The sequence below is a fragment of the Anabas testudineus genome, chromosome 18, assembly GCF_900324465.2.
Source record: "Anabas testudineus chromosome 18, fAnaTes1.2, whole genome shotgun sequence".
Lineage (NCBI taxonomy): Eukaryota > Metazoa > Chordata > Actinopteri > Anabantiformes > Anabantidae > Anabas > Anabas testudineus.
Genome location: NC_046627.1, coordinates 20418878 through 20438833, shown reverse-complemented (window position 1 = coordinate 20438833; position 19956 = coordinate 20418878). Strand labels below are relative to the sequence as shown.

At 39.6% G+C, this 19956-nt stretch overlaps 2 protein-coding genes across 3 annotated transcripts; both read right to left on the bottom strand.

The window, feature by feature from the left end:
* Nucleotides 1-1539: 1539 nt before the first annotated feature.
* LOC113157392 (T-lymphocyte surface antigen Ly-9-like) lies at nt 1540-4517 on the bottom strand. The gene is made up of 5 exons (XM_026352878.1): nt 4240-4517; nt 3549-3839; nt 2475-2726; nt 2209-2345; nt 1540-2028 (listed from the first exon to the last, which is right to left on the bottom strand). Exons 1-5 carry the CDS (start codon nt 4355-4357, stop codon nt 1624-1626), a joined length of 1203 nt encoding a protein of 400 aa, XP_026208663.1. The 5' UTR covers nt 4358-4517; the 3' UTR covers nt 1540-1623.
* Nucleotides 4518-8593: 4076 nt separating this feature from the next.
* On the bottom strand, nt 8594-19495 carry kcnj10a (potassium inwardly rectifying channel subfamily J member 10a). 2 transcript variants are annotated; one of them, XM_026352442.1, is made up of 7 exons: nt 19058-19495; nt 18003-18051; nt 14069-14465; nt 13482-13693; nt 13067-13198; nt 12476-12653; nt 8594-9910 (listed from the first exon to the last, which is right to left on the bottom strand). In XM_026352442.1, the coding sequence occupies exons 3-7, from the start codon at nt 14445-14447 to the stop codon at nt 9510-9512; spliced, it is 1302 nt and encodes a 433-aa protein (XP_026208227.1). In that variant the 5' UTR covers nt 14448-14465; nt 18003-18051; nt 19058-19495; the 3' UTR covers nt 8594-9509. The 2 variants fall into 2 exon arrangements, with proteins under 2 accessions (XP_026208227.1, XP_026208226.1); XM_026352441.1 differs by lacking the exon at nt 18003-18051.
* Between the last annotated feature and the right edge of the window lie 461 nt (nt 19496-19956).

Sequence of the window (19956 nt, the reverse complement as noted above, 5' to 3'; positions counted from 1 at the left end):
ACCACTCTCATAACTTTCACAGTTATGAGACAGTCCAACTTCCTTACCTTTTCGCTGCACCTCTTTTTTAAAACCAATCAGCAAATTCTCTTCAACCAACACCTTTGCAAACTTCACTTCTCCCACGTGTGCTTTTATTATTGTAGTCAATTTCAAAATATCCATTTTCTTTACACCCTCATCCCTCTTTAAACATGACTACGACATTCAGCAGCTTTTTTCCTGTCCAGCTTCCCTCTTCTGTCTCTTCACTCGTTGCACTTCCACTACTACAGCCACTTTCATTTTTTTTTGTTGCATTCCTCTTCAATGTCACCTTTTCCCAACACTCCCGTCCTTACCCCCCTCTAAACTCCATGCTATTAAAGCTCTTATCCCCTGACTCAAATTCCACCATTGTAACCGGTAATTAGTGGGAATGAGAATATCGGTACCAGGCCTTTTGAAGCTGTCATCCGATACCTCCACACACCACTACCCCGACTACTTCTCACTGCTTTACTCAACTCAATTTTTAATTTCGTGCTAATACTGCTGGCAATACTTTTTTTTATAAAGCTTACAGTTAGAGATGCGTCAGGTGACTGTGAACCATCTCTTGGTTTTGCTGCTATAGATTAGTCTACTGATACACAGAGCTCCTCTCCTATCCTCTCTAGCCTTTCAAATCTACCATTACCACTTCTCTTTCCCATTGTTGTTCTTCCTCCTACCAACCTGTCCAGTGTTTTTCCTGCTTGTTGTTTTTTTTTTTCTTTTTTTTTGGGGGGGGGGGTGTTGCCTGCTTTTCTTTTCTCTCTTCTCTTTCCACTCATCCCAACTGGTCGAGGCTGATGGCCGCCCACCCTGAGCCTTCTTTATAATTCTGTGTATGGTTATACTTTATAAGGTCTTAAACACTGTAAAGTGACATGACACATGTAGGGATGTTGCTCTGATTGTCTTGACTTTTAGGATTATGAAAAAATAAATAAAGTTCTGTACTCATCTCTGTTCTGTAAAGACATTTGCACAAATTTCTAACAGGGTTTTAAGGAAGAAATGATCAATTGTGTGTCCTGTTGTATTAGATTTAGATGAGAGTTAAACTCTGCTTCAGAGCTTTGGGTGCAAATCATATTAGCACATGTCCTGTTGTTTTCTGTCCCTGATTTCTGTTCAGGCTCCAGTGCTTGGATAGTGTTGCAGGCAGTGAATAATGATATAGTACTACTAGTAACATCTTCAATACATCCTGGTTAAGTTATACAAGTCTGAGATTGTAGTAATAAAGTAGAAACTTTTATTGTTCCACTGGCGGCCTGTATATGTCTGTATACCTGATGTCCTAGCAGTTGGCAAACACAAGCATTAATTTTTTTTAACGTTCACTTGAATAATTCTCTTGCAAAAAACATACATGAAAAACAAAAATGTTTCTGGTGATAGAACGTTACTAGAATAATCTGTGTTATAGTAGAAAAAAAATACAAAATCTAATTTTGTTTTTTATTTATAAAAAATGAAGAAAGAAACAAACAATTTTAAAAGAATACAAAATAATTTCATAATAATTAAATGTGTTCACATCATCATTGTACTTGTTTCATTTGTCATGTTCATCTCTTTGCCTTCTGAAAACCTTTATCTGCCTGTTGGTGGTGCTGTGACTTCAGGTTTCATTTTTGGCTTCTGCAGCATACTGTACACTGTGTCTATTTGCACAGGGTGCTCTGCCCCACGCAGGGTGACCGACTGTGAAGCTGATGCCTCTTGTGTCTTCTGGTTTCCTTTCATATCTTTAGTTCTGTCACTCTTCCCAGGAGCAAGACTCCCTTTTGGAGCCTGTAAAACGCTGTAGACAGTATCCACTTTCTGACTTGACATGGACCCTGGTTCCACTCTTGTGCTGCTGCTCGGACTGGGACATATGGCATCAACATTTTCATAAGCAGCTTCAGCTTGACTGGAGGAGGAGGTAGAAGCTCTAGGTTCAGGTTGTGTCTGGACCTCAACATGCTGGTTTTGTATTAAATGAGCAGTGGATGTCTGTTCATGGTAAAAAAGCAAAATGTCATATACAATATAAAAATACATGGTAGCAAATAAAAGTCACTTCCTTGTAAACCTGTCATCAAATAAGCTTACTTTTAAACGCCTAATTGTAAATTACAATTTCCAAGCTTGTTCTCAGTGTGACAAATAAATGACTTAGTAAATGCAATTTACCTGATCTGATTTTGTTGATGACAGCTTCTGAGCCCCAAAGACAATAAATACTAATAATAAACACATTGGAAAAGCTACTAGTGATAGAAGAGCTGAAGGAGATGTGTCTTTGTGTTCAGTATTAGATGCACTGAAGCCTGGAAAGACAGATAGAAACCTCTATTAACAGATGTTAAATGAAGACTTTGACTTATTACCATCAGTGAGAGACAAAGAAACATAAGCACCGTTGTTTAGCTATTCAAAAAACAACATGTAAAACTTACATGCTGCTGTGCTTCCAGAAGCATTATTTGTGCTGACGTGGTTGTTGCCGCTGCAGACAACAGTTCTGTTTTCAATAGAGATGGTGATGTTGACCTTACTCAGTGACTTCTGGGTTGTTCTGCAACTGTCGTCATTACAGAAAGACCACAGCCAGTCGTCCTGGATGGAGCAGTTGACTGAGATATTGCAGACTCCAACAGACTGGTTGGAGTGCAGCACTGATGTTACTATGACAGGTCTAGGAACCATTTCTGCAACACAACACAGAAAAATTAATGGTGCATTAAAAGATGTAATAGCACCATCTGTTGGCCACCAGCTGGAAGTGCAGTGAAGTGTGTGTTTAGATTTTTAATGCAGTATGTTAACTTTGTGAAAATACATTTAGATGTGAAATAATGACTTTTAAGCAAGTGCTTCACCCACAATATGAATCAATTCAATTGGTACCTGTTTTTGATTAAAATGAAAAAAGAGTATTAAATGCTTTGCTTTGTTCATAAATGTGCAGTGCCTGTAAAAGTCATTCACCCCTTGAAAATTTTTGTTTGTTTTTCTACAGTGTTGAATCCTTTTAGATTTATTCTGGCCATCTTTGTTCTATTTATTAATCTTGAATTTAATTGTATATTCAGACATTTGGACATTTTCCTGTATCATCCCCTTATTTGTGGTTTTCAACAACCTTATTAAGGAGTTTTCTGGAGTGTTCTTTTGTGTTTATGGTGGAGTTTTTGGCCTAGATACTGCTTCATCAGTAAATGGACCTTCTAGACACAGTGTATTTATACAGTTGAAATCCGTACACTGTACTTCTCTCCATACAACTTTACAAATTAGGTTTGATTTAATAACTAATTTTGAAATTTCTTAAATCAATTTGCTGGACCTATAATGATTGAGGTGAGGTGCTTTAAAGGAGGTTGATATTTATATACTTTTATTTTTTCTCAAAAAAGCCAAATTTAAGGAAAAAATATTAATTGCTGTAAAAAATCAATTGAAAAGAATGTGAATATGTTATAGGCATTGTAAAAGCATTAAAGAAGATTCAGGTATAACATAGAACTTACCTTGAACAATGACTCTGTGCTCTTCAGATACTGAACGGTATTCAGAGTTAACATATGAGAATGTATAAGTTCCACTGTCTGCGTCAGTCAGCTCTTTTATGCACAAGGAGAAGTTTCCAGGAAAATAATCCACTTTGTTCGTATAGTTGGGGGTAATTTTATCCATAGCAATAACATTTTTCTCAAAACGCCACTGACTTCCTTTATATGACGTTGATTTTCTAACATGTAGACATACTGAGGTGTTTCTCAGTTGGTAATGAACCACTGGAGGGTTTTCTGCTGCAATACCTGTGAAGAAACATCACAAGAAAATCATCATCAGAAAAAATGTATCATCCTAAAAACAAAAGACATACGGAGACTACAGCAGGCTTTGAATGCAAAATTAAATCAATTTCCTAAATATTTTGTAGCATCATTGCTACTAAAAGTGAAAATAAGTGGCTGCACGTTTTAGACATCATATTTTGATAATGTTGTTTGATAACACATGGAATTGGATTACATTTAATTATCTGAGATTAAACCAAAGTGAAAAGCTATCCTACTGTGCATTTACTTTAAAACCTACTTAAGGGTAAATAAGACTTCACTGCATTATGTATGTTACAGCCTGATCATTTATGAAGTCTCAGATTACCCGGTTCTGGCATAAAATATCATTAAGTATAAATAATCTTTATTTTACCTGTAACAATCCACCAACTCAGGAGAAGAAACATTTTCATTCCACTTAATGTCAGCGAGTGTGAAACTGCTGAACAGGAAACACGTTTTTTAAAAGGTTTGAAGGTGCAACAAACCATAAAGGCACAGCAACGCAGATGTTTCTGTTTCAAAGTCCAGGAAATGGTACTTTTTTCAAAAACTTTCAAAGTTTAAAAATGAAGTTCCAACAAATGAGAACTGACTCAGAAAAGTTTAAATTCATTTTAACACATTCTTATCGTAAACTGCATTGTACCCTGTGACTCTTAGCCATACAGGAAGAGAAGAGACCACAGTTTTGTGGTAACACAGCAGCCTTACTTTTACCTAGAATTATACCATAGAAAGTATAGCATGTAAAAACCAAAACTAAATTTGGCCTCAAAATATTAATGTATATAACTGCGTGAAATAGGCATTCCTGTTAAAGAGAAGTAGTCTCTCAGTAGAAATGCCCTGAATAACTGAAGGCATACAGATGTAAATAGAGACATATACATACACTAAATGTTAGTGCTTGTAGATCTCAGGTTAATTGATGACATGTCATTACAATGGTTATAAAAAAAGAACAGTCTGTTAGAAGTATAGATGAAGGTTCATCAGGGTGTGACAAACTGCATGAGGAAATAGTTCAACAACTTAAAAATTACATTTTACACTACATAACACAGTAAAATTGAAACAAATGTGTGGGTTTCATTATATGTTTCTGTGTATCATTTTAGAAAGTTTCAGTTTTAGAAAACTGTGAGAAAGGGACAGGACTGTCATCTTTATGCCCCCATGCTGCACTGCATTAAAACTATCATGTGGTCTGGTGAGTCAAAATCTTTTATTTCAAGGGCATGCAGATTTGTCCTTTTCAACATCAGAGAGATCAGACCCTACCCTAGGACTATACAACACAAATCACTGTGCAGGATTTATGTCGGCTTGACTACTGCAATGTCTTACTGACGGGGTGGATGCACCATCAAACCTCTTCAGATTATCCAAAATTCTGCAGCATGTTTTATTTTTAATCAAGGACACAGGTTAGACCACTTTTCAAATCTCTCCACTGGCTTCAATATGAACTCCTGAACTCCTGAACTCCCTCATCTAGGTCTTCACTCTCTCCCCTCTGCTGTCCTCCACCAGCGAACGGCAACTTGCTGTACACTCACCTCACCTCAAAGGTTCCAGGCAAAACTTTTCATGTCAGTGGTTCCATGACGGTGAAATGATCTACCAACCTTTGCATGCTTAGCTGCCTCACTCTCAATTTTAAAAAAATAGCTGCAAACAAAACTTCCAAAGCTGCACTTTAAAGTTCTTCTCCTTGACTCAGATATTTGCTTGCTTTGTACCCCACTTGTAAGTCACTTTGGATATAAGCATCTGCCAAAGAGCAGAAAGAGTGGAGAGGAAAAACTCCCTTGACAGGAAGAAACTTCCAGCAGAACCAGGCTCAGGGTGGGCGATTAGAATGAGTGGGAAGAGGAGAGAGTAAGCACAGCAGGCAACAAAAAACAACAACAACAAGCAGGAAAAACACTTGAAAGGTAGTAGAACTAGTAACTGCACTGTAGAGATATACAGCTCTGAGGCCGAGGATACCTGCAGAATAGTACAGAGACAGAGAGGAGGAAGCACAACTGTGGGAGAGAGGAGACACAAAGTTATTGACATAAAATGGTGGCAAGATCTCATAGCTCGTGATCTATCTGTGCCATTACAGTTCTAAACATTTTTCTTGTTTATAATGAGTTATTTGGACATCCGATTAACAGTAAATTACAGTAGCCCAGGCTAGAAGTAACAAATGCTGGACTAGTTTCTCTTTTTAAGAGACAGGATGCTCCTAATTTTAGCAATATTCCCCAGGTGGAAGGAGACAGTTCTAGAGACTTCTTTTATATATGAAGTAAAGATGATATCCTGGTGAAAGAAACTCAGAGATTCCTCACAGTAGTACTTGAAGCAAACACAAGCTATCTCATCTCATCTAGGTAAGCAATATGAATAGATAACATTTTTCAGAATAACTTCTGTCTTATCTGAATTTAGCAGTAGACATTTCGGGACATGACTTTGAAACTACATTGAAGTTTGATTTATTAATTTGTTTAATCTTGTTTAGTAGAGAAACATAGCTGGGTATCATCTGCACAAAAAATGATATGCATAATGGGGACATGTATAAACTGAAAAGAATTGGTCAAAGCACAGAACCCTGACAAACTGGAATCTATCTCATAGATAGAATTTAAATCAGCCTATGATGATCCTTCAATCCCAATGACATGTTTCAGTCTGTTTAATACGAGGTTGTGAATGCAGCACTAAGATCTAACAATAATGTTATAGAGGGAAGTCTGCTGTCTGAAGCCTAGAGAAGATTGTTAGTGACTACCTTCTGCACCGATTATGATAAAAGACTGATTGGACATTGGTCTACTGTTGGCTAAAACCATTGAGTCAAGAGTAGCTTTTTGAGTGGAGGATTGACAGCAAACTTTGAAATCCTGTGGTACAGAGCTTGTCAGTAAAGATAGATTGATCTGATCTAATATAGACATGCCACAAGACTAAAAAGTGTGACCTTGACCTTTGACCTTTGGCCACCAAATTTTAAGTAGTTCCTCACTGAGTCCAATTTGACAGGAATGCCCTTGAAACTTTCCATCGATATTATGTTCACAAGAATTGGGTGGTCATATAGGCGAATGGACAGAGAGCCTGAAAACATGATGTCCTGGCTCTAGCTATCTCTGGCACTGAGGCATAAAAAGCTGCAGTCAGTATGGTCACAAATATGCACATCCCAAGAGGCTGGATGCAGATTAGATAAAATCTTATTTTGTACTCAGTCTCCAACAACTGGTAATTATTCTCTGTTGTTTTTTAAATGCTACACAAGTGATTTTAATGGTTCAATCTCCATAGAACTCATTTCATTTTCTTGATGAGCTGACCAAACTGAAACTATATACATGAAACTGTATGTCAGTGTATCAGCCACAATACACAGGGAGAGGAGAAAAGAAAAGTGATGAATTTTGATTATTGATCTGTCAGACATTTAGACTGACAGGACTGAAAAATCAGAGCAGATGTTATTTTAGGAATCTTCAACAAGCCAAGTAGCTTAAACTAAATTTATTGTTTTCTAGACTAGAGAATTATAATGTGAGTTGTTTCATATGCTAGATGTATTTAGTCTTTCATGTAAGTTACAACAGTTATTCTGGAAAAATGGTGAAAACTCACCAAGGAAATCTAAATATTCCAACATTAATATTTTCTTCTTAATATTATATTAAATAAGCAAAAGAGGAAACATTTCCATAATAAGTTGCGTTGTTGATCTAACACCTGTGCTATTTCTCTATGCCACACTGCCTAAGCCAACACTGTGAAAATACAATAAATGAGAACGCTCCAAAACTTGATAATCAAGCAGAAATAATTAAAATTCTCTGATTGGTTAGGAGGGTGACATTTTAACAGCATCCCTTAATAATAAGATCATTTCTAGAAGTTATTACCTCTGAATAAATTTCTAACAAAAGTGACATACTATTGCTCTATTAAAAATGAAATAAAATCAATCTTCAGGTTTAATAAAAAAAAATACTTGTACTATAATAAAAATCTGTGTAATGTGAGGACAAAATGCTGACTATTGTTGTTATTTGAGACTTAATATATTCATTTTTAAAGGTTACTAAAAAAGGGAATCATTTTGTTTGTACACATATATGTACATGTTTTCAGCTAGAGCAGAGAATTTCATTTGAATGTTGTTACATATAATATACAAATTAACAAGAGTGCAAATTAATTACAGATATACTAGTTAATGTACTAGTTAATAGCAATAATTATAAGTTATTGATTTCTCAAAAAAAAAACCTTGGTGTGTTATGCTTTTAAGATATTAGAAATGAACATTAGTTGGTTTTTCATTCATGATTTTAGTAGCATTTTTATTTCACCATTTTGAAAAAATGTTTTTTAGAAGAAAAAAAAACATGGATGTACTCTACTTTACAAAGAACATTATGCACTGACAATATGGCATACTGACAGTGCTGAGTTGTGTATCAAGTGTCAGGATGTAAAAAATGTAAAATGTAGGAGAAAAATATTATATACATACTGTACAGAGGTAACTTAAAACATGTTATGTACATGAAATTTAAAGAGTTCACAAACAGATAATAACATTGTTGTAACAGACCCAAATCTACTCATTTGCAACAAACACTAAACAAAGAATAAATCATTAATTACAGTGCATTAGGTACCAGAGTTAGTTTAGCTATTCCCCTTTTTTGAATTGCCACTTTTCTTTAAAGTGCTTTTAGTAATATTATTAAACATATGTACCCCAATAAGGAAGACATTCATATCAAAGAGCACATTATTTTCATTTTTTAACATGTAATAATGTTGTTATTAACTCCTCTGTACATGAAATATGATACATTCTTTAAAATCTGGTATTAAAAATAGCATTGTTCCAGTATTTTTTCATCCTTTTGCAAGTATTTCCTTACTTAATTTTATCAAGTTGATTTCTTTGTAACTGATTCGTTATTTTCATAAAAAGGTGACAGCGTGTTTCGATACAAATCTTCTTCTTTCTATTTTCTAAATTGAGTTCAGTCTTCCGTCTTGGTTCGAGGAATGGACAACCCATTCTAGAGAACTCAAATAACCTCCCGCTGAAGTTAGGTTGAGTCATTGCTGCTCACCTGTCACTAAATTATAGACTGATACTACCTATAAATAGAAGTAGACATCTGCAATGTTTCAAAAGTCATTTCAAAAAAGCAAAACATGAATGCAGACTTAGAAAACGTCTCAGTGAATGACTTGATGTTGTGCTGTACATTTGTGCTTGATTGCAGACACAGGTGTCTTCAGTAATTCCGCTACAGTCTTGTGGTCTCAGTAGTACACGGCAGAGTGTGTGGTTGGTGGGTACTGTACAGCAGCACCCAGGTGTTTCATTTCCACCACATGGTCCACAATTTAAATATGTCCTGTTTACCCCCTTCTCTACTGGAGGGGTTTTCATGTGAGAATCTGACTTCTTCTGTTGAGCAGCTTGCTTCTTATCTCAGTTTCACATCAACTTTTTTGTTACCTCTTTGTTACGCCCCCGGTCTAGAGGGGTTGGAGCATAACAAATACAGCTAGGGTTTTTCTTCCCTGGTTGCCAAACCAGAATCCAAATACCAAATTGTAACTGTGACCTCAAACATTGCTAATGCGCACACTCAGTGGGCTGCTATCTCTGACTCGCCCCCTCTCTCGTCCCCTCTCCTCCCCTCTGTAGCTCTCCTCCAGTCTCATCTTCTCTAGGTCGGTCCGGTCCTCCTTTCCTCCATGGTAATGGGGCGCTTGTGCTGGAGGAAGGGCCTGCTTGAATAAGGGAGGAGTTTTGGTTTTGGCTACTTTGTCAAAGAAGGCAAAATCAGCCACATATTTTCCTGAGGGGGACAAGGAGACAACAGGAGGAAACTCGTAGCCCCAAAGGATCTCATCTGGGAGGTAGGATGTTCGAACCTGGCAGGTAGCAGAAGTTGGTTCTACCGTGGCGCTCATAATGACCAGCAGCTCAAAGTCGGCCAGCTCCGGGTCTGTCCAGCCACCGCCTGGAAAACAGAAATAGAAATGAGCTTAAAAAAGTCTCTTTTTGGAAAGATTGGTTACAGTTCATCCATTCCTAGTTTTGGTAAATCAAATGCATGACATTTGGTCATGTGTCACTGAACTCAAAGCTGTACAAAATCACTTCATTTACAAGCTGCATGTCTTTGGCCATTACAACAGCATGGCGACTTATACAGTCAGGTTAATGACCACATTAAAAAGTTTGCAAGAACACCGAACAATACAGACAGAGAAAAGCTCAGCAAACCAAAACATGAGTAATGAAGGAGTAATGAAGACATGTGATATTTCACTGTGATGTTACTAATACAATGACACTGCACATTAGTTATAAATCAGCAACTTCAAACCTATAAAGTGCAAATTTGGGGAATCGAGCTACTGATAGAATGACATTCAAAATCAAATCCCTGCTTCTCTAGTTGAGTCATGTCATTAAAAGAGGTGTTGATGTGTGGAGGTGTTAATGAATTATAACACCTAGCCTTAAAGGTACATTAAACAGCGTGGTTCAAAGACACACACACACACACACACACACACACACAGACATAAGCTGACACAAACGCACACACCGACTCTGTTATGAGTTAAAAACTTTAAGAGAATTAAAAATTAGATGTTTAATATGCAGTATATTAAGAATATATGCAGAACATATCTGTCATTCGTCCGTGCACCACCCCCCTCTTTAAGACTCAGTAGAAGACATATGCCCTCAAACAAACGGACACCTGTATCAACAGAGCTGACTCACAATGCAGACGGTCATCTGTCTAAACAGTCCTTACTCTAAGCCAGACCCAGTGCAGCTCCTAACAGGGCAGAAACACCACATTTGTACATTTAACAAAGTCTTGTTGGGCTCCACATTTATGATGCAGTCTTCCTACCATGTCTGTCAGTAGGTCAGACCACCCGTCAACCACGTTGGTCTGAGTGCTGTACACTGTAGGTGTGAAGTATACCTGTCTGTTGTTGTGAACTGCTCTGTTACCATATCCTGTTAACTTTGCTCATCTCTGTAAACTTCCTGCCTGCTTACAGTATCTATTCCCCTTTATGTACATGCACACTCAGCCACAGCAGAGTTCTTGTGATGACTCTACAGCAAGGTGTTGAAAAGAAAAAATATTTAAATGATTTCAGTGACAGTGTTGTTCAAAGAGTGCACACATTTTCACAATCTGAATTCATCCATCAGCACCTTTTTATTATTGTAGTACCTGGGTTGAGGTCTGTGTTGTCTTTAACAGATGCGACACATATGCACTGAAACATTTCCAAAGTTAGCTTGGGCACATCTCATTATCTGCAAATAGTAAGATATAAGATTTATGTTTATGTTATGAGTGCTCCTGAGGCCCGACTTTATGACAGGAAACAGTCGTGATGAGGCAATATGACAACAATGTTTATGTGAGCTGTGATATTATCCCTTTAATATAGCAACTATTAAAATATCTGGAAGATCAAGCTTCAAAGGGGTCCATCATAAAGACAATTGGAATAAGTGCAGCTAAGGAAAAGTTAATGATTGCTAATAAATGTTTAGTTTTCATTATCATTAATTTGTAAAAAGTTTTCTGTTATAGGGCAGAGGATGAAGATACAGTAAAGCAAAAGAAAATAGAAAATGAAATGACTCCAGAGTGCCCACCACAAGAAGGAAGAAGCTATCTACATCAAGTGAGTAGTGTTAGTGTAAATAAAACAGCAGAGTCGATGCTTTCATGACTTCCAGGGCCGAGACATTTGTGCTGCTGTAAGTGGATCTGTGCAGGCTTCGTGTCAGCACCCTGCACTGTACAGCTTTGTCCTCTAATGAGAGGTGTCTCCGGCCGTCTCCCTCACACACATTCCAGCCAGAGAAACCCTCCACTCTCATCCTAGGCCAAAGCAGCCTAACTCTGAATCGTAAGAGACAGCACGTGACTGTAAATACCAACACACCTACAGATACTGTACACACACACTGAATGTACAAACTGCATATTTCACATGTTTCATTAAATTACTGCTGGAACAGACCACTGGTTGAAGATACATATAATCACAAAGCAGTTGTTCACACTGTTCACTGTGGTTTTTCTCTCAGCCAAGAACGTTGTCTTGATTTGTATCATTTCAAAATCTCACCTAAACAATGTGTTTATATTGTTGCCACTGTGTTTTTGACATCTAAATACAAGTTTAATGTAAAACATTATCATTTTATTATAATACATCAACAGAGACCAGTTCTTGCAAGATGAAGGATTGTACTTGAAGAGAGCTACTTTGACTTTGTTAACACTACTTTATGTAACTTCTTTCTTGTATTTTTATGTGAAACATGCTCCATCTTAATGTTTCAGGAAGACATCATATGCCTACAATAACAAATCATAACACATTCAAAACCTTTCATTAGATCAATTTTCCACTCTGTGGCATGTAAACAACATTTTGTACAAGGAGCTTGAGTTTGAGCTGAGTTTGACTTGTTTTCTTTGTGTGTGTTTGTTCTTCAGACGTGCAAATCCAGATTAGAGTCATGATCTAACCTTTTGCTGCCCAGTCTCTGAGGGGGCTGTTGTCGTCAATGATGTGGTAGAAGGTCAGGGGGATGATGAGGAAGGGGCTGTCACTGGACGTGTCCACCTGGAAAGGCACATTGCGCTGGTCCAGCCGCACAGTCTCTCCCTCCTTTGTCAGGGACGTCTGAAGCAACTTCCCCGTCACCTGGGAGCCAACATGGAGTCAGTAAATGTAGCCAAGAGGTTGCAGGAGGCATCCTGTAACCAAAAGGCCCCAGGTTTAATACCTGCAGCGGCCATTATCTCCATTAATAGCAATGTGTCTTTGACCGAGGCACTGAGTGACATATTGAGAGAATTAAAAATGACTACGCTGCAGTAAAATAAACCTTCAAAGAACTTGAACTGTTTATTCACAGGACGTGACTCATAATACTCACTCAGTTACAGGAAGAAGAGGTAGAGTGTACTGCATATGAAATGAAGTCTACTGTATGTTCCTCATTAAAGCTTTTGTTTTCACCATAAAGACTTGAATGGATGTACATCATGTGTATCATATTACAGTATAGAGCCCTACAGTGAATGCATCGTGCCCAGAGGGATTCGTTTTTGTACCTGGCATCCTAGCAGTAGACTTTTGCGCATATTGGCCACTCGGATCATGAGGCAGGGTCTCCCCTCATGATTTGACACCACAGCATGTTGACTGAACTTCACTGTCTCTCCTCTCTTCTTAGGACGAGCAACCTGCAAGAGGCGGAAAACGAGTCAGTCTTAGTCACCGCCGATGCCTGTTGCATTGTAAACATTTCCTATAACCTGCACTTATCTTCAACAAGGCTTCTTTTCTTATTCTGATGCACAAAGAAAAGAAGAGACATACAGATAAAAACAAGATTGTTAGACAAGTGACAGGATGAAACTAAAAGGGGGAGAAAACTGTTGAGATAACCCTGGTGAGATAAGAGTCACAATAACAATCAGCAACGATCAACATGGTGATGATGAATGCACAACTACATCTGACTACCTTCGCAAGGAAAGTCCCAGTGATGAAGATCTCCATCACCATGGTGATGACCAGCTGAAAGATGAGCAGCACAATGGCGACGGGACACTCCTCGGTGATGCACCGGAAACCGTAGCCAATTGTGGTCTGAGACTCCAGAGAGAAGAGGAAGGCTCCTGTCAGGGTCTTCACCTCCATTACACATGGGGTATGGTTGGACGGAGGGTCGAACTCTGGAGGAAGAACAGAAGATCATGCATCTGGGCGTGTAAACAAATGAATCAATGAACATTTTGTCCCTGTCTCAGTGTTCTGCCCGGTCTTTCTCATGCTCTTTCCACAAGGCCTGACTGTGTTCTTACACGTCTTCATTCACATAACACTTCACTTCTGTGTCTTGATTGTCAAAACATGACTTTTTGTGTCAACTACAAAACATCATTGCTCGAGGGTAACAGAGCATCGAAGAGGAAGTTACCCAGATGTTCTAATGGCTTCTAATAGAAACTGACACACTTCAGAGAGATAATGACCTTTAAAACACAGACTTTCCTTTTTGCTTTTAACTGTTTCTAATGTCTCTGCACATAAATCTTCCTTCTTCTTACCCAGTAGGTCTCCATGCACCATTGCTACCAGGTACCACAGCACCCCAAACAGGAACCAGGTCCCAGCAAAGGTGGCAGAGAACAGGAAGAACTTGTAGCGCCATTGCATGTCCAGAAAAGTTGTCCAGAGGTCACGTAGGTAGAGGGCTCCTCGCCCGCTCACATGTTCAATACGCACATTGCTGCGTCCATCTTTGGAGAGGACGCGGCGCCTCCTTCTCAGAGCACTGGGCCCTGCAGCTGCTGTCTCTTCTGCACTGGCACCTCCGGTCCCCCCTGTGGAGCCCAGCAGGGGCTTGGTGATGTCCGTCTGCGTCTGGGAGTGGCACACCTTCTGAGGGGAGGAGCCTTCAGAGGAGGGCGGGGTGGCTGACGTCATGGCAAGTGCTGGAGATGACTGGAGACAGAAAGAGAGGGAACAACAGCTGGTAAGGAGAAAAGGAGGCATAGGCTGCATGGACGGCAACTTCAAATAAACAGCAGTTGAAATGAAAAGGTTCAAGATGTGTGCAAAAGAAGAAAAGGGAGCGCGGCATGAATGAGAAAAATGACCGAGCGGAACATTTGGAAGGAGCGGGATCAGGCATTAAAGAAGAAAATAGGGATTAGAAGCACATTTTTTAAAACCAGACAGTGTTAGAGCTGTCCACGGTGGTCCCCCTTTCTCCTTTCACTGGAGGCAGCTGGCCTTTTCAAAATAAAAGCCCTCTTTCAGCTTGAAGGCACAGCTGCTCTTTCACATTAAAAGTGTGATAGTGTTGGCTCATTCACGTGTCACAGAAGACGGCTGGTGAATGGTGATGAGGAAACACTGTGGACTGGTATCCCCACATGAAAAACAGCAAGTAAAGAAGTCTTTGAACTTTAAATTAAGGATGCTGAGATTTTCTACTGGTGACCCCCCCTCTTTCATTTTGCAACAAGCTGAAACTGATACTGAGAGATGAGAGTTCTGCAGCATTTGCACCAGATGTGACACAGATGTGCATCCTGACTCCTTCACAGGAGCAGCTTCTTTAACAAAGGGGTTAATATATTTTTGGGGCAAGTGTGTTATGTAGTTGTCAACCAAAGTGCTTTTAATGTATTTAAGATGTGGAGGTATAAGGTGATGAGACCGTGGAGCCATTATTCTTTATCAGCTTCATGGTGTCAGTAGTAGATTAACTGAATGAGAAGTGTCCCCCTCCACCACCAGGTGTCATTGACACCTGTGTGTCATCCTCTGTTCGCCCATTCCAGTTTTGCCCTCATCTGGGCTGCAGTTCATGTTATTCCACTTTCTTCGTTTTCCTACTTCTTTCCTTCTTCTTCTTCTTCTCTCTTGTTTCTCACTCGCTGTTTGCTAAATGGCCCTTTTGTCTCAAACTGCCTCTGCTTTCCGGAGCAAACATTGCTAAAACTAAAAACAGAACAACACAAACAAAAGCCTAAGAACCCAGGCGATCTGATACGCTCTGTCCTTTCCTGTCCTTTCTGACCCTTCCCTCGCCTCTCTCCGCACTGCAGCTCACACCAAGTGAATGAATAGAGATCTGTGTTGATGTCTGTGCTCAGAATAATAAGATGCAGAGGGAGGCGGGGTCAACAGGAGGCCCATGTGATGGACTGTATCCATCTCTAACTGAACCCTGAACCCGTCCGAGCTCCTGCCTACACGTACAGTAAACACACAGTTGTGTGTTAGACATATAGATTTGACCCATCATAACTCAATACAATACAATTTATTGTACCAAGATTTTCGAAGCTAGGACTTTCCACACAGCAACTGTGTTTTATATTTATATTAGTATAAATGGTATTGTAAGTAGCTAGTATGTCAAGATGAAAATGCAACACGGAAATGTAACCACCATAAAAAAAAAAAGAGCGACATGAGTTGTTACCTTTGTCTCTCTATATTATGCTCGGCGGGTTTTCTGGTGAAAGCACATATGCAGTGCGGTGAGCACAAGCTGAGAGGTGACAACAAAACAAAACAATGCATTTGCTCCCTGTAAAACCACAAAAGTAAGATCACTGATTATTATTAATCCTTCAGCAGCACAGAGTAAATGTTTAATCAGCAAGCACAGTTTTTATTTACATGATATGTGATTACAGTAAAATATAGACTATAACTAGCCTGACAAAGTCCACAGTTGTTGCTGCTAACTTATAAGTCTTATTAGTCTTTTAAAGTAATAAAAGCATTATTTATCATGTAAACATTTTAAGTGGTGTTTAGCATTAAATTAAGGCTTTATAGTAGTAGACACTGTATCGTAATAAAATCTTTGACATATTAGTGTGTTATAAACATTCTTTAGTGCTGTTTAGTGCTAAAAGCTGGAAATGACCTGGTTCCATATTTTCTCAGCAGAAATCTCCATTCTCATTCAGGTTTACTTGTGGTTCCTAGAGTTTCCAAATGTAGAATGGGAGGCAGAGCCTTTAGCTACCAAGCCCCTCTCCTGTGGAACCAGCTCCCAGTTCAGGTTCGGGAGGCAGACACCCTCTCTACATTTAAGACTAGACTTAAAACTTTCCTTTTTTATAAAGCTTATAGTTAGAGATGGATCAGGTGACTCTGAACCATCTCTTAGTTATGCTAGGTTAGTCTGCTGGAGGACCTCTACTGATACATTGAGCTCCTCTCTTCTATCTATTCAGTTTCTCCCATAGTTGTGTTTCCTCCTCTCTGTCTCTCTCTCTCTATTCTTTTCTGCAGGTATCTTCAGCCTCTGAGCTGTATACCTCTACAGTTACTGGTCCTACCACCCCGTCCAGTGTTATTCCTGCTTGTTGTTGTTTTTTGTAGTCTGTTGTTCTTTTCTATCTCCTCTTCACACTCATTCTCACCGGTCGAGGCAGATGGCCACCCACCATGACCCTGGTTCTGCTGGAGGTTTCCTCTTTACTGTTGTCTAATGCTGCTCAAATGGGATTATTGAATTAATTCTGTATACAGTTATATTTCATTATGGTTTAAAGTGCACTGAGATGACATCAGTTGTGATTTGGCACTATATAAATTAAATGGTATTGAATTGCATTTAGAGCCAAAATAACCTTTGTGACGTGTACCAGCCCTTCTGACAGTAATACTGATAGATTCTGATATAAAATGACTTTTTCCACTTATTGAACAGCTCACTCAAGGTTAGGATCTCTTCCTCTCTGTCTGACTCTCCATCCATCGCCTTCCCTCTCTCCTGTGTTCACAGGAATCCTTTGTTTTCCAGGAGATGAAAGGGACAAAAGCTACCATTGAAAAATACGACGGGGTGAGTGAGTGAGTGAGAGCAAGTCGACGAGGAGAGGAGAGCAGGACTGAGCACCGAAGTTTGTGTGGTGTATGTTCGCAACTGTGTTTGATTGTGTGCGATTATGCTGTGCTTGACTTCGTGAGGGGGCAGAGATGTGGGGAGGAAGAGAGAGAATAATTGGTTTTGAGGGGAGGATTGAGGGAGAGTTGAGCATCGGGTGACAAAAGGGGCAAAAGAGCGAGAGAAATGGACGGAGGAAGGAGAGAGCGAGAGGAGGGGGGAGTGTGGGGTGAGGCTGGAGGAAGAGATCAGTGACAAAAGACAGTCATTAGTATTCCAGAGGAGAGAGTAATCCCTTCCACTCAGTGCTCCTGTCCAGTGTCCACATCCATAAAGAATCCATAGCAGGAAGTACACCACACACCTCCACCAGCTACTGTTTAGTCTCTTGAGTTATGCATCATCAGAGAGACTGAGTTTAACAACATTCACTTTTTAATGTGTCTCTGTTTGGTTTTAAAGGATTTCATGATTCACAATTAACTTTAAAACTGATTTAACATTAACAACATCAAGTTAAAGTAAGCGGTATCCATGGTGATCGGACATGTGTCTCGATGCGTCTGCATGCAGCAGACTGTGCAAACCTCCATCTAAATCGAACACTTCCCTAAACCACTCACCAGCACTTCCTGGGCCCATTATCACTGTCTGAAGAATTACGACACCGACCTAAAGGAAACAATGGAGAACAGCTGTTGGCCACTAGGCAGTAATTTCTTACTGACTTTTACTGTCTTCTTTCAGGTCAGCAGTAGCTAATGACCTGTCTCTCTGTCGTAGATCTGACTCTACTACTGTTGTGGTGCTGAGCTGTGCTTTCTTCAGACTGAATTGTTCCAAGCTTACATCTCTGCTGTGTTAAAGTGTTTAATATCTCCTCCTGCCACGAGTACTTCCCTACAGCTTCTGTTACTACTTCTCACATACTGAAGCTGCAGAAGTTTTTTCAAAGTTCTGCAGCGAATATTTATTTCACTGCTACTAGAAACTGTTTCCAGATGCAAGAAAGGTGCAAAAGTTTCCATATCCTGCACCTGTTAGCAAAACTTTGCATATAACACATGAACATGAAAACAAAACATTGTTCAGTATCCACTGCAGAACTTCAGGGATTTTTCTACTGAGAGCTAAAGTTACCTTTTTATGTACTTATTGAGTTACAGTAGTGACTTTTGTAGCGTCGCAGTCTGGTTCTCTGGTACAGATTTGACAGTGAAACTTGATATATTTTTACACTCTATCCCTCTGCGCTGTGAACACATGACTGCAGTTGCAGACAAACACCTGCCTGAATGTTAACCTCAGGCACTAAACAGCTCGAGAATATGCATGTTTCATGTGGATACCTCCAGCAACTACTAAATATCACAGCCAACAACAGGTGCAGAGTGGGCCGATACAAGAATGTCAGTGAAGCGTCGTGTAAAATAACAGGAGATAAGAGAGGCAGTCACATGACATGTTTTCAAAGTCATTTGATGATACGAGATGTCAGTAACACAATTGCATTAGAGATAATTAGGTAAATAAACAGAACAGTGATTGCAGCGATGATTGGCCTGCACACAGTCTGCACGTTAGATCAGATCTGCACAACATGATCACATTTGAATTAAAAGTTCCTCTAATTTGACGAAAGGAAGGTGAGATGCTGATTTTAAAACAAGTCTCTTACCTTTCTGCTGACTTGTCACAGAAGTTCACTTTGACCAAAACTTGTCCGAAACTTGAAAGTTTAATTTGTTTCACTGTCCATCAAACATGTGAAAAGACAGATACAGTTTAATGTTTAATCTGTCTTTAAAAAAAAAGGCCCTTGTTGACAGCTAACTCAGGTTTGACATCACACTTCTTGGTTATGCCGTCTTTCTACGTCGTTGTCATCTTTTATACGAATAACAAAAACCTGTAAGGAGAGAGGCCTGGATGGGGACTACCCAGCGGTCAGTCTGTGTCCCAGCACGCTGACACTGGCGGTACCGGTTCCAGCTCCCTGTTACTGTGTCATTATGTAATCAGATGAACAGAGGTTGCACTTCTTCTTGCATGCGAAGCAGAGAGACAGACTCATGTCCGGACAGAGAGAAGTTAAAGGAACTTGTGCTGTCCACTCCTCCAGGACCCCCCTGCAAGTCTCTCTATATAAACCCAAAAGTATTCACCCAGTTGCTGCTTCACGGTATTTTTAATTCATTAATTCAACTCTCCTCCCAGCGTCTCCTCCCACCCTCCCTCTCGGTGTCTCTCCCTGACTGTACACTATAAATGGGCCTCTTTGTTGCGAGGCCTCCTCTGCTGTTTCAGCCTTTGTCAACTTTCTCGTGTAAATGTTTGATGGCCATAAGATACAAGCCTGGAAGTTGTCGCACTGAAACTGAGGTATTTACAAATCAAAGACAGAAAGAAAAACCCACAGGGCTCTTTTTCTTGTGCACTTGGCTCCCTGAAGTTTTGCGTTGGCCAGCGTGCAGTGAATGGACAAAGTCGGTGCATCTCTGTGAGGCTGTGCCACGTCCGCCTGCACGCAGGGGGACGGGGTGTAAAGGCGAGTACACACGGTCCTGCTGTGGACGA